This window comes from Myxocyprinus asiaticus, chromosome 5, assembly GCF_019703515.2.
Source record: "Myxocyprinus asiaticus isolate MX2 ecotype Aquarium Trade chromosome 5, UBuf_Myxa_2, whole genome shotgun sequence".
Classification (NCBI taxonomy): Eukaryota; Metazoa; Chordata; class Actinopteri; order Cypriniformes; family Catostomidae; genus Myxocyprinus; species Myxocyprinus asiaticus.
Window position 1 is genome coordinate 56,231,492 of NC_059348.1, and position 14,116 is coordinate 56,245,607.

The 14,116-nt window shown below is 39.6% G+C and overlaps 1 protein-coding gene across 2 annotated transcripts in view; it reads left to right on the forward strand.

The window, feature by feature from the left end:
- Positions 1-13,366, forward strand: part of LOC127441359 (5'-AMP-activated protein kinase subunit beta-2-like) — a 19,602-nt gene extending 6,236 nt beyond the window's left edge. For both annotated transcript variants that reach the window (XM_051698687.1, XM_051698688.1), the window contains exons 3-8: positions 892-1,049; positions 1,151-1,244; positions 4,972-5,086; positions 5,557-5,690; positions 10,761-10,829; positions 11,885-13,366. In XM_051698687.1, the coding sequence (XP_051554647.1) occupies positions 892-1,049; positions 1,151-1,244; positions 4,972-5,086; positions 5,557-5,690; positions 10,761-10,829; positions 11,885-11,962 (648 nt within the window). In that variant the 3' untranslated portion in view covers positions 11,963-13,366. The remainder of the gene's footprint in view (positions 1-891; positions 1,050-1,150; positions 1,245-4,971; positions 5,087-5,556; positions 5,691-10,760; positions 10,830-11,884) is intronic.
- The last annotated feature ends 750 nt before the right edge of the window (positions 13,367-14,116 follow it).

A 14,116-nucleotide genomic window follows, 5' to 3' on the forward strand; every position in this document is an offset into this window, starting at 1 on the left:
GTTTGTTTGCGTGTGTATGTGGGTGTGTTCTGCACTGTTGCAGTGTTATAGTCAATCATCAATTCATTTCTGAGTGTGTGTTTTTACCTTGTGGCTGAATTATTCATTTTATTTTACAAGTACCCCCCCCCCACCAAAAAAGCTTGGTGTTATAGTCTCACCCATTCATTTCCTATGGTTGGTCAAATTTGACCGCAAACAACACACGTGTAGTTTTTTTTTTTGTCACGCAGCCTAAACTCATCGAATCCAGTCCAAATTTGTTTGTGTGTGTTACCAAGCCTTTAAACACATGAAGTATACCATTTTTATTAAAGAAACTAAATTGATTTCGGTCAAAAATGACCAAACAGAGCACAAGGGTTAAATAACTGTTTTGAGTTCAATACAAGTTAAGCTGTGGCTTAAATGCTGTGGATAAATAATTTTGACTTGCATTTTCAGCAGTTAATTTACGTTAATGGAAGTCTATGGGGCGAATGTTCCGGACTGTTTGTAGGCAAAAATGTGCAGCTTGTTTTTGTTTTTGTTTTGTTAAAGGGCTTGCATGAATTATTCAGTGAAAGACTTTTATTATTTGAGTTCATCCTTTTGAGGTGGGACCACTTTTCCTGGCAGGTGAACTTCTAGTTATGCATTACCAATATAACCATGTGTATTTCAACGTTTATGCAATGTCTTGGCCCCATAGACTTCCATTGGAAGTGCATTATTGTAACACTGTTTTTGTTTGTTTATACAAAATAAACTTCAAAGTTATTTTCGGTGGTAATCAACAGCATGTCATAGATGAGCGTAACTTGTATTGATCCCAGATCAGTTAGTTAGATGTCAGTGTAGACATGTATTATTCAACATTTGCTCTGTAATGACACAGGTCTGTTTTGTCAGGCTTCAAGTGAGAAGGATTTCCCTCCAGATTTAGATGACATGGTAAAGACGGGTCCTCAGGCCCGACCGACCGTCATCCGCTGGGCTGGAGGAGGGAGAGAGGTCTACATCGCTGGGTCCTTTAACAACTGGAGCACCAAGATCCCGCTGAATAAAAGGTGTCAGAACGCTCTGCCCACTAGAACACTGATGATGTCAGGCATTGTTATGAAATGAAACCGACTTCATATATATGTAAAATAAATTCTCTTTTTTTCAGCCATAATGATTTTGTAGCAATCTTAGACCTGCCTGAGGGTGAACATCAGTATAAATTCTTTGTTGATGGCCAGTGGCTTCATGACCCGTCTGAGGTATATATAAAACTGTCTTTGAAACTGGATGTCCAGATACCACGCTCATGTACTTGTGCTCATAAAAATGCTCTGACACCAAAAACCGATCCAATCTGATGTCAGATTCATTCTTTTTATTTCATGTTACATCCTAGTGTGATTATTAACCATGAAGGCTGCGATTTAATGAGATAAATATATAGTTTGCATGTGCTGCGTGCTTCAAATGTGAGCACTTGTGAATGTGTGGAGCTGGTGTTGTGCAGACATAAAGACACAAAGTTCTCATACCTTTCAAAGATCCTCGGCTTATACACAGAAAACACCATCATGAGCATTGCGCGCTGTGTGTGTAGTAGATGACAGCGAGCAGAGTGCTGATTCACTTTGTAGCACATGGCACATACAGACTACATAGTTATTTAATTAAATAGCAGCTGTTTGCGGTTTAATGATCACATTAGGACACATAGAGACTAGCTTTTCCAGAAGTGAGAAACTACCATCAAAAACACACAGAAATGGGGGGTCTGGGTATCTCAGTGAGTATTGACGCTGACTATCACCCCTGGAGAAAGTTTGAATCCAGGGTGTGCTGAGTGACTCCAGCCAGGTCTCCTAAGCAACCAAATTGGCCCGGTTGCTAGGGAGGGTAGAGTCACATGGGGTAACTTCCTCGTGGTCGCTATAATGTGGTTCTTGCTCTCCGTGGGGCGTGTGGTGAGTTGTGCGTGGATGCTGCGGAGAATAGCGTGAAGCCTCCACACGCGCTACGTCTCCACGGTAACGTGCTCAACAAGCCACGTGATAAGATGCGCAGATTGACGGTCTCAGACGCGGAGGCAACTGAGATTCTTCCTCCGCCACCCGGATTGAGGCGAGTCACTACGCCACCACGAGCACTTAGAGCACATTGGGAATTGGCCATTCCAAATTGTGTATCTTGTAACTGAATCATGATTTCTGGTGAGTTGATTAAGACTAGTTTACTCTCTTTATATGCTTTAGACATGTAGGACATATCTGCGTTTGTGCATTAATGTGCATTAGTGTCTGTATTGGGTGCTTTAGGTGCAAAACTTGAATGTAGGAAACTTATCCAAGATGTAATCAATATTGTAATCAATCCTATTCGACATGCAGGATCACAGAATGAAACACTGATGAAAATAAACACCCTTATTATTATTATTTAATTTAATAAGGTAATAATCAGCAATATGTGTTCACATACGGCTTTATTTAAATGTTTGAGCGTGAAATCCATGACACTGAGATGTTGGAATTACGTACTAGTGACATCATTACGTGATGACGGTTCACGGAAATGAATCCGACTTCCCATCATTAAACTGAAATAGTGTGAACAGGGTCCAACTTGACCAAAGTGGGCACAGATCACCCTAATGATGACATCACACCAAACAGCTATTAAAATAATAGTACTGTAAAAAGGGGTATAAAAACCAAACTATTGGTTCGATGTCGGATTCCAATAGAATGGCCCCTGAAGGTTTCTGCGTTGTTCTGTCTTTTCTGAGCGCTGAAACAAAAACACTTATTATTAATTTGCACTTTATCAATCGACTCTGACTCCAATTGACATTGAACCTCTAATTTAGATTTAAGCTCATTGATTTCTGATCATTTTTTTAATTTGGTCTTTTTAAGTTATTGATTACTCTGAATCATCCTAACTTTCATTATCCTTTCATTCGGGTCCTGATTGTCGCTCAGAGTCATATGCTGGCCGATTAATTGCATAGATCTCACGGACACAAAACCGCCAGCCCGTTCATAGTCAGCGGTTGCAGAGTTTACTAATATCATCTGGTTCGGCCGCCTACTGCTTGCTCATAACCAGTTTTTTTTAGTCATGTTTCATACAACTTGTTAAGACGGTGATGAGCAGTGACTGGTAGTCTTACGTGTTTTTCTCCTATTCATAAGCTCCAGTAATGATCATTATCCTGGACATAAGTTTGCGGTAACAAAAGGCGTCCCTCGAATCTACCGGTGATAAATGATTTCGGGGGAATACAGAATAAATCAAAAAGTAACAATTTATTTGCCAGGTAGGATTTAAAACATAAGTTACACAATCAATTAAAGCCAATTTCACACATGATCAGAATATTCCAAAGAAACATACCTAGCAATAGAAAGTGACATACAGCAATTGTGTGGGAGATCTGATTACAGATTCCCAGAGCTCCTTGCCAACCCTCCTTAAATACCAAACGATTCTATTGTTATTTCAGATGTGTTTGTTTGATGGTGTTCAGGATTTGGTTTACAATTTAGGAGGTTGTAAGTAGACTTTGAAACTTGTGATTGAGTAGGTCGTTTGATGTTTACAAAGAATGCACCTAATCTGATGGTTCCTGCAAGAGATCTGGGAGCAGGGCATGCCCTGGATAGAATACAGTATTTTACTAAGTTCTTAAATCTTACGTGTGATTTGACTTGCTGAAAGGGAATGAGACCGTTTTACCAGTTGCACTGAGACCTTTTGAATGATACCAAACATGTATGATCAGAAAAACTTTTACATTACAGAACAGGATAAAGTCATAACTTTGTTTTTGGTGACCTTAAAGTGACCTGAGGTGAGAGAGGGGGCAGATATGAGTGAGATTTGCATTTTATGGTTTTTAATCAGTAGGGTGTGTTGTCTCAGGTGGAGATGCTCTTCTGTGTGAGAGTTTTATGACGTTGGCTCTCACAGAGTCTTTTGGGTGTAGACATCCCGGTGCCAGCCTTACAGTACAGAAGAGCTAAAACCTCTATGAATTCTAAATAACAACTAATTAAATGCCCCCATAACTTCACTTTGACCAAAGAAACATAATTAAATAATTGAAGCACAAGGCATTGATGGTACTCCTCAATAGTTTGAGTTATTAACACTTAAAATCTCAAGTCTTGGATATTTGAGTTATGAGCCCAAAACTTGATATTTCAAGTAATGTTTAATTAAGACAACTTGATTTTTCCAGTAATGACAACATTAGGGTTTACAGTGTGGTATGGCCATTATACAGACAAAAAAAAAAAATGATGTGCTTCATAGTAATGTCAGGTGTGATGGATATTTGTGTAATGGTGAGCATTGAGCAGGTTTTATTGTGTGTGGATGTGTCAGTTATTGTTACCTGACTACTATTGGACTGCTAGTTACTCAAATTTTTTTTTTTTTACCCAATTTGGAATGCCCAATTCCCAATGCGCTTTTAAGTCCTTATGTTGGCGTAGTGACTCGCCTCAATCTGGGTGGCGGAGGATGAATCTCAGTTGCCTCCATGTCTGAGATCGTCAATCCACGCATCTTATCACGTGGTTTGTTGAGCGCGTTGCCACGGAGACATAGCGTGTGTGAAGGCTTCACGCCGTCCACCATGGCATCCACACACAACTCACCACGCGCCCCACCAAGAACGAACCACATTATAGCAACCACGAGGAGGTTACCCCATGTGACTCTACCCTCCCTAGCAACCGGGCCAATTTGGTTGCTTAGGAGACCTGGCTGGAGTCACTCAGCACGCCCTGGATACGAACTAGCGAGCTAGCGAACTCCAGGGGTGGTAGCCAGCGTCTTTTACCACTGAGCTACCCAGGCCCCAAAGTTCAACATTTAGTTATGTTTTAATTGTTCAAATCAGACCAATATGGTTAGAGGAATACTTAATTTGAAAACAATCATTTTTTGTCAGCTGAACTGAAGCGTGTGTTTTTTCTGTAGCCGGTGGTCACCAGTCAGATGGGCACCATTAATAATCTGATCCATGTGAAGAAATCAGACTTTGAGGTGTTTGACGCGCTCCAGGTGGACTCACTCGAGTGCTCCGATTCATCAGGTGACAGCTGTGTGATCATGTGATTTTACTAACAGAGCTTGTGTAGATGTCAAATCCTCTGTTTCTACAGATGTGTTATGTGGTCATGTGTTAAAGGAATATTTCGGGTTTGTGGCATATTGTTGATTACCACAAAAATTAATTTCGACTCATCGCTCCATTTCTTTAAAAAAAAGCACAAATCTTTGTTTCAGTGAGACACAATGGGTTTAAAGGCAGAAAATCGTGTTAACACACATATTGTTTACGTCTTGTGTCTTCTGAAACAGTGAGTATTTTAATGTTTACAGATTGACCCCATTGACTTCCATTGTAAGTGTCTCACTGGAACACACATTTAAAGAAAAGGAGGAACGAGTCGACATTCATTTTTGTGGTAATCAATATTATGACACAAATGCTGTCGATTGAGCTTAACTTGTATTGAACCTGGAATATTCCTTTAATATGATGTCCTTTCGTGTTTTTAGATCTGTCCAGCTCACCGCCCGGCCTGTACAGTCAGGACGTTTACATTTTCAAACCTGAGGAACGCTTTAAAGCTCCGCCCATCCTGCCCCCCCACCTGCTTCAAGTCATCCTCAACAAAGACACCAACATATCAGTGAGAACCTCCATCTGTCTCTGTCTGTTTCACAACGACCCTGTTTAGGGATTCAGTCATGAGCGATCAGTCATGACACATCGCCGTTTGCACCTGATCGCTCAAATGCATCATCATATTCAGATTTCTGTGTGCATAAGTGTGGGTGTACTGCATGTAGAGCTGCATACGGAGTGGTGGTGGCATAGTGGACTAAAGCACTGAACTGGTAAGCAAAAGGTTGCTGGTTCAATCCCCACAGCCGCCACCATTGTGTCCTTGAGCAAGACACTTAACTCCAGGTTGCTCCAGGGGGATTGTCCCTGTAATAAGTGCACTGTAAGTCGCTTTGAATAAAAGCATCTGCCAAAAGCGTAAATGTAAATAAGTGTGTGTGTAACGGTTATAGAGTTGCATAAGTGTGGGTGTACTGCGTGTAGAGTTCCATAAGTGTGTGTGTAACGGTTATAGAGTTGCATAAGTGTGTGTGTAATGGTTATAGAGTTGCATAAGTGTGTGTGTGTAATGGTTATAGAGTTGCATAAGTGTGTGTGTGTAATGGTTATAGAGTTGCATAAGTGTGTGTGTAATGGTTATAGAGTTGCATAAGTGTGTGTGTGTAATGGTTATAGAGTTGCATAAGTGTGTGTGTACTGTGAGTTGCATAAGTGTAGGTGTACTGCGTATAAAGTTGCATAAGTGTGTGTGGAATGGTTATAGAGTTGCATAAGTGTGGGTGTACTGCGTGTAGAGTTCCATAAGTGTGTGTGTAATGGTTATAGAGTTGCATAAGTGTGTGTGTGTAATGGTTATAGAGTTGCATAAGTGTGTGTGTACTGTGAGTTGCATAAGTGTAGGTGTACTGCGTATAAAGTTGCATAAGTGTGTGTGGAATGGTTATAGTGTTGCATAAGTGTGTGTGTAATGGTTATAGAGTTGCATAAGTGTGTGTGTGTAATGGTTATAGAGTTGCATAAGTGTGTGTGTGTAATGGTTATAGAGTTGCATAAGTGTGTGTGTAATGGTTATAGAGTTGCATAAGTGTGTGTGTGTAATGGTTATAGAGTTGCATAAGTGTGTGTGTACTGTGAGTTGCATAAGTGTAGGTGTACTGCGTATAAAGTTGCATAAGTGTGTGTGGAATGGTTATAGAGTTGCATAAGTGTGGGTGTACTGCGTGTAGAGTTGCATAAGTGTGTGTGTGTAATGGTTATAGTGTTGCATAAGTGTGTGTGTAATGGTTATAGAGTTGCATAAGTGTGTGTGTACTGTGTGTAGAGTTGCATAAGTGTGTGTGTAATGGTTATAGAGTTGCATAAGTGTGTGTGTACTGCGTGAAGAGTTGCATAAGTGTGTGTGTAATGGTTATAGAGTTGCATAAGTGTGTGTACTGCGTATAGAGTTGCATAAGTGTGTGTGTACTGCGTATAGAGTTGCATAAGTGTGTGTGTAATGGTTATAGAGTTGCATAAGTGTGTGTGTACTGAGTGTAGAGTTGCATAAGTGTGTGTGTGTACTGCGTGTAGAGTTGCATAAGTGTGTGTGTGTACTGCGTGTGGTGTTGCATAAGTGTGTGTGTACTGCATGTGGAGTTGCATAAGTGTGTGTGTACTGCGTATAGAGCTGCATAAGTGTGTGTGTAATGGGCATAGAGTTGCATAAGTGTGTGTGTACTGCGTGTAGAGTTGCATAAGTGTGGGTGTACTGCGTGTAGAGTTGCATAAGTGTGGGTGTACTGCGTGTAGAGTTGCATAAGTGTGTGTGTAATGGTTATAGAGTTGCATAAGTGTGTGTGTACTGCATATAGAGTTGCATAAGTGTGTGCGTACTGCGTATAGAGTTGCATAAGTGTGTGTGTACTGCGTGTAGAGTTGCTTAAGTGTGTGTGTACTGCATATAGAGTTGCATAAGTGTGTGCGTACTGCGTATAGAGTTGCATAAGTGTGTGTGTACTGCGTGTAGAGTTGCTTAAGTGTGTGTGTACTGTGTGTAGAGTTGCATAAGTGTGTGTACTGCGTATAGAGTTGCATAAGTGTGTGTGTGTGTACTGCGTATAGAGTTGCATAAGTGTGTGTGTACTGCGTGTAGAGTTGCTTAAGTGTGTGTGTACTGTGTGTAGAGTTGCATAAGTGTGTGTACTGCGTATAGAGTTGCATAAGTGTGTGTGTGTACTGCGTGTAGAGTTGCATAAGTGTGTGTGTGTACTGCATGTAGAGTTGCATAAGTGTGTGTGTGTACTGCGTGTAGAGTTGCATAAGTGTGTGTGTGTACTGCATGTAGAGTTGCATAAGTGTGTGTGTAATGGTTATAGAGTTGCATAAGTGTGTGTGTACTGTGTGTAGAGTTGCATAAGTGTGTGTGTAATGGTTATAGAGTTGCATAAGTGTGTGTGTACTGCGTGTAGAGTTGCATAAGTGTGTGTGTAATGGTTATAGAGTTGCATAAGTGTGTGTACTGCGTATAGAGTTGCATAAGTGTGTGTGTACTGCGTATAGAGTTGCATAAGTGTGTGTGTAATGGTTATAGAGTTGCATAAGTGTGTGTGTACTGCGTGTAGAGTTGCATAAGTGTGTGTGTGTACTGCATGTAGAGTTGCATAAGTGTGTGTGTGTACTGCGTGTGGAGTTGCATAAGTGTGTGTGTACTGCATGTGGAGTTGCATAAGTGTGTGTGTACTGCGTATAGAGCTGCATAAGTGTGTGTGTAATGGGCATAGAGTTGCATAAGTGTGTGTACTGCGTGTAGAGTTGCATAAGTGTGGGTGTACTGCGTGTAGAGTTGCATAAGTGTGGGTGTACTGCGTGTAGAGTTGCATAAGTGTGTGTGTAATGGTTATAGAGTTGCATAAGTGTGTGTGTACTGCATATAGAGTTGCATAAGTGTGTGTGTAATGGTTATAGAGTTGCATAAGTGTGTGTGTGTAATGGTTATAGAGTTGCATAAGTGTGTGTGTAATGGTTATACAGTTGCATAAGTGTGGGTGTACTGTGTGTAGAGTTGCATAAGTGTGTGTGTACTGCGTATAGAGTTGCATAAGTGTGTGTGTAATGGTTATAGAGTTGCGTAAGTGTGTGTGTACTGCGTGTAGAGTTGCTTAAGTGTGTGTGTACTGCGTGTAGAGTTGCATAAGTGTGTGTACTGCGTATAGAGTTGCATAAGTGTGTGTGTACTGCGTATAGAGTTGCATAAGTGTGTGTGTAATGGTTATAGAGTTGCATAAGTGTGTGTGTACTGCGTCTAGAGTTGCATAAGTGTGTGTGTACTGCATGTAGAGTTGCATAAGTGTGTGTGTGTACTGCGTGTAGAGTTGCATAAGTGTGTGTGTGTACTGCATGTAGAGTTGCATAAGTGTGTGTGTGTACTGCGTGTAGAGTTGCATAAGTGTGTGTGTGTACTGCATGTAGAGTTGCATAAGTGTGTGTGTACTGCGTATAGAGTTGCATAAGTGTGTGTGTAATGGTTATAGAGTTGCATAAGTGTGTGTGTACTGCGTCTAGAGTTGCATAAGTGTGTGTGTACCGCATGTAGAGTTGCATAAGTGTGTGTGTGTACTGCGTGTAGAGTTGCATAAGTGTGTGTGTGTACTGCATGTAGAGTTGCATAAGTGTGTGTGTGTACTGCGTGTAGAGTTGCATAAGTGTGTGTGTACTGCATGTAGAGTTGCATAAGTGTGTGTGTACTGCGTATAGAGTTGCATAAGTGTGTGTGTACTGTGTGTAGAGTTGCTTAAGTGTGTGTGTACTGTGTGTAGAGTTGCATAAGTGTGTGTACTGCGTGTAGAGTTGCATAAGTGTGTGTGTACTGCGTATAGAGTTGCATAAGTGTGTGTGTAATGGTTATAGAGTTGCATAAGTGTGTGTGTAATGGTTATAGAGTTGCATAAGTGTGTGTGTAATGGTTATAGAGTTGCATAAGTGTGTGTGTAATGGTTATAGAGTTGCATAAGTGTGTGTGTAATGGTTATAGAGTTGCATAAGTGTGTGTACTGCGTGTAGAGTTGCATAAGTGTGTGTGTACTGTGTGTAGAGTTGCTTAAGTGTGTGTGTACTGTGTGCAGAGTTGCATAAGTGTGTGTGTAATGGTTATAGAGTTGCATAAGTGTGTGTGTACTGCGTATAGAGTTGCATAAGTGTGTGTGTACTGCGTATAGAGTTGCATAAGTGTGTGTGTACTGCGTATAGAGTTGCATAAGTGTGTGTGTAATGGTTATAGAGTTGCATAAGTGTGTGTGTACTGCATGTAGAGTTGCATAAGTGTGTGTGTACTGCGTATAGAGTTGCATAAGTGTGTGTGTAATGGTTATAGAGTTGCATAAGTGTGTGTGTACTGCATGTAGAGTTGCATAAGTGTGTGTGTACTGCATGTAGAGTTGCATAAGTGTGTGTGTGTACTGCATGTAGTGTTGCATAAGTGTGTGTGTGTACTGCGTGTAGAGTTGCATAAGTGTGTGTGTGTACTGCGTGTAGAGTTGCATAAGTGTGTGTGTACTGCATGTAGAGTTGCATAAGTGTGTGTGTACTGCGTATAGAGTTGCATAAGTGTGTGTGTACTGCGTCTAGAGTTGCATAAGTGTGTGTGTACTGCGTATAGAGTTGCATAAGTGTGTGTGTAATGGTTATAGAGTTGCATAAGTGTGTGTGTACTGCATGTAGAGTTGCATAAGTGTGTGTGTACTGCATGTAGAGTTGCATAAGTGTGTGTGTGTACTGCATGTAGTGTTGCATAAGTGTGTGTGTGTACTGCATGTAGAGTTGCATAAGTGTATGTGTGTACTGCGTGTAGAGTTGCATAAGTGTGTGTGTGTACTGCGTGTAGAGTTGCATAAGTGTGGGTGTACTGCGTGTAGAGTTGCATAAGTGTGTGTGTAATGGTTATAGAGTTGCATAAGTGTGTGTGTACTGTGTGTAGAGTTGCATAAGTGTGTGTGTACTGCGTATAGAGTTGCATAAGTGTGTGTGTACTGCGTATAGAGTTGCATAAGTGTGTGTGTAATGGTTATAGAGTTGCATAAGTGTGTGCGTACTGCGTGTAGAGTTGCATAAGTGTGGGTGTACTGTGTATAGAGTTGTTTAAGTGTATTGTGTGTTTCAGTGTGATCCTGCCCTGCTGCCGGAGCCCAATCATGTGATGTTGAATCATCTGTACGCGCTCTCAATAAAGGTACGTTATACATTATATTCTATCACAACAGAAATCATACTTTTATAAAGGAGACCAGGGCTAGTTGTCACACTTTTTACTCCAATTAATATTTTTCAGAGTAGGTTTATTTTTGAAAGTCAGTGCACGCGCACACACACACACACGCACAAAAACATTTTCTTAATGAGTATTTTTGTCTTGTTTTCAAGTAAAAATATTTAATCATTCTTAAAACAAGATAAATTTACTTCACAAGTAAAATATAGCACAAGATATTTTTTCTTGTTTTGCTTAAGAGTTAGATCTTGTTTTAAGAATATTTCGATATTTTACTTGAAAACAAGACAAAAATACTCGTTAAGAAAATGTTTATTTATTTATTTATTTATTTATTTATTTTTGCAGTGTACAGACATAAAAAAAGCTATTGAACGGTTACACAATTATTCCCCAGGAACAGATTTAAAGTTCATAAGACCCACAAAAACCTTTAATGATAATGTGCCCCAATAGCATGTTGTCACACTACTGTATATGGGGTAAGTTGTCACATTGGAACCTGCCATTAAGCAGCCTGTTACAGGCTTTTCATAAACATTGTTTTGTCAAACAAATATTGTAATTATTAAATTGTGTCCATTTAAACATTTAAAACAACTTGTCCCAATGTGACATTTATGAAGAATACCCTTGTCTTGACAACACAGTTCAACATTTCAGTCTAAATTGCTTTCAGTCTCTCTCTCTCTCTCTCTCTCTCTCTCTCTCTCTCTCTCTCTCTCTCTCTCTCTATATATATATATATATATATATGCATGTGCATGATTGACTCTTGCCTGAATTTATGCCAGTGTGTTTCATTGTGTTCACTTGTTTACCCAAGAGCTAATACAAAAATATAATGGTATTCATAAAAAAAATATTCATATATCTGTTTGAAATAAAACTTACAGAACCTCTGCTAGAGAAAACACACATTTGTGGAATTTGACTTTTGTCTCTCAGTCCTTATAGATGATGTGTGACAACTAGCCCCAGTCTCTCCTGTAATGCCTCTGTTTTCTCTCTTTTAGGATGGTGTGATGGTTCTCAGTGCGACTCATCGTTATAAGAAGAAATATGTGACGTCTCTGCTGTATAAACCCATTTAATGAGCTCTGGTCGACAGGTCATCCACTAGAGCTGAGATTGCACTATAAACACCAGATACAGAGAATCTGTCCCACTGACACAGTAATGTGTGTGTGTGTGTTTGAGCTTTATCTGCTGTCACACTTGATACCAGGACATCTACATGTCTTGAGTTTGTCTTTTTGGGTGCATCATTGTGCAGTTACAATTATGTGGGACGCCATCAGTTCAAAGCACTTTATAAATGGGTGCAAATGAGGATCCGTAAATTGAAAACTACTACAGACAAAAATATTTTTGAGTTCATGATAGTGTCAGAAATTAACGTTTTTATTAAGGGGCAATATTTGATTTACCTTTATGAATGCATATTGTTTCTAAATATAAAGAAATATACTGTGATTCCTCCTTTTTATTTCAAATGATTTGTTTGTAATTAATTAACAAACTCAGCATCAACATATTTTGTGCAATAAAATGTGTAACTAGTCCCAGAAAAGAATAAAACAATATCAGATGTTTAAAAGAAATAAGTGAGTTTACTACAGGCTCTTTGGCCTCTACATTTTGAATTTCAGGGTCATTTTTGTCACTTTCAGTGGCGTTTTTCCCAGGTTCCCGTTATTTTCCGACCCTGCCTCATGAGTTCAATGAGTTCATGTTTGGAGTTTTAATGCAGATGATGATGGGACTTTTGAATGTAATGTTTTGTTCTTTTATCATTGAGTGTGTCTGCTCTCAGAATGAACTTGTGTATTTGATTCCTAAACAGAAATGTTTGTTAGACAAAAAAGTGCCACTTTTTATTTCAGTCTTTTCTCTGGAGATGGATTTGCTTTGAGCAGAGTTGTGTTACTATTTAAACAAAAATAAAAAGGATGTAATAATTGTAAAAGCAAGAAAATGTGTTTCTAACAGCAGATTTTATGATGTGAGTTTCTGTAACGGCTTTGTGGAGTTTTACTGCATGTGCCGACGAACACTTTTAGCTGTTTCACTGTGACGAAACCACATGGCATGTTTTCTTCATTTTATCAACAGGAATATGTTTTTGTCTGTTACAGACCATTGCTATATAGCCTATTAGACAGTCACATTTGTGGTGCAAAATGGTTGGTGAAAATGTTTGGTGATTTTATTGTGAGGTTTAACATTTTCGGACGTCAACAAAAAATGTCTAAATAGAGTTTGTGAAACAGAAGTGTGATTTGTTTTGTATTCTCATCAGAAATTGCATTGGACTGTTTTTCTGATATTGATGCTGTAGTTTATACTGTATGTGTTTTACGAGACTTCATGTTGTTTTGATGCGTTTGCTGTGAGTTTGATAGTGTGCCGTTAAAAAATTAGTCAAATGGAACATTTAGTGTGAAAGGGAAATAAAAATATGAATATTACAGTGATATGACCAAACCACTGTCAGCTTCAGGTGTGTGCTGTTATTTTTTGGGGGGTATATATATATATATATACACTGTATCCAACACTCAAATGACCGGGCTTGTGGAGTAACGGAAAATTTGTAATGGTGTTATGTAATCTGGGTACAAAACTATTGTAACGGTAATCCGGTACATTTACATAAAAAGACAACATATTCAGATTATGGTTACATTGGTAAAAATTGGGATTACTAGCAGGATTAAAAACATTTATATATATATATATATATATATAAAGATCTTCCTGACATAAAATGATAAAGACCGCTGCTTGCTTTAGTACAGAATACAGAAATGATCAGATGCATGCTGGAGGTCTCTTCTGGTTCTCTCTCGTTTCTCACCTGAATCTGGTGCCACTTACTGTCGCATGCACAAATAACATCCGTCTCACATCAACACTGTACTCTTAAGGAAAACTAGGTCAAACCATTAAGGGCTGGCTGTTCCCTATCGATTCAGTTCACTCGAAATTGCCGTAAGCACTATGGGGTTGTCCTTCTAGACGACCTTGATGAAACTCGTATACAATCACGCCAATCCTCTGATTGGCAATGGTGTCTGAGCCCCGCCCCTTCAGGCGCACAGTTGGCCTATATAAGCGGGCGCTCAGTCACCATTTCATCAGAATTTTCTTCCTTCAAGACTGCGAACTTCATCTTGGAACCCTTTCTGCTTCGCTGTTGATACACACTACACAGGACGACTCATTGCATGTACTCAGCGCCTGCA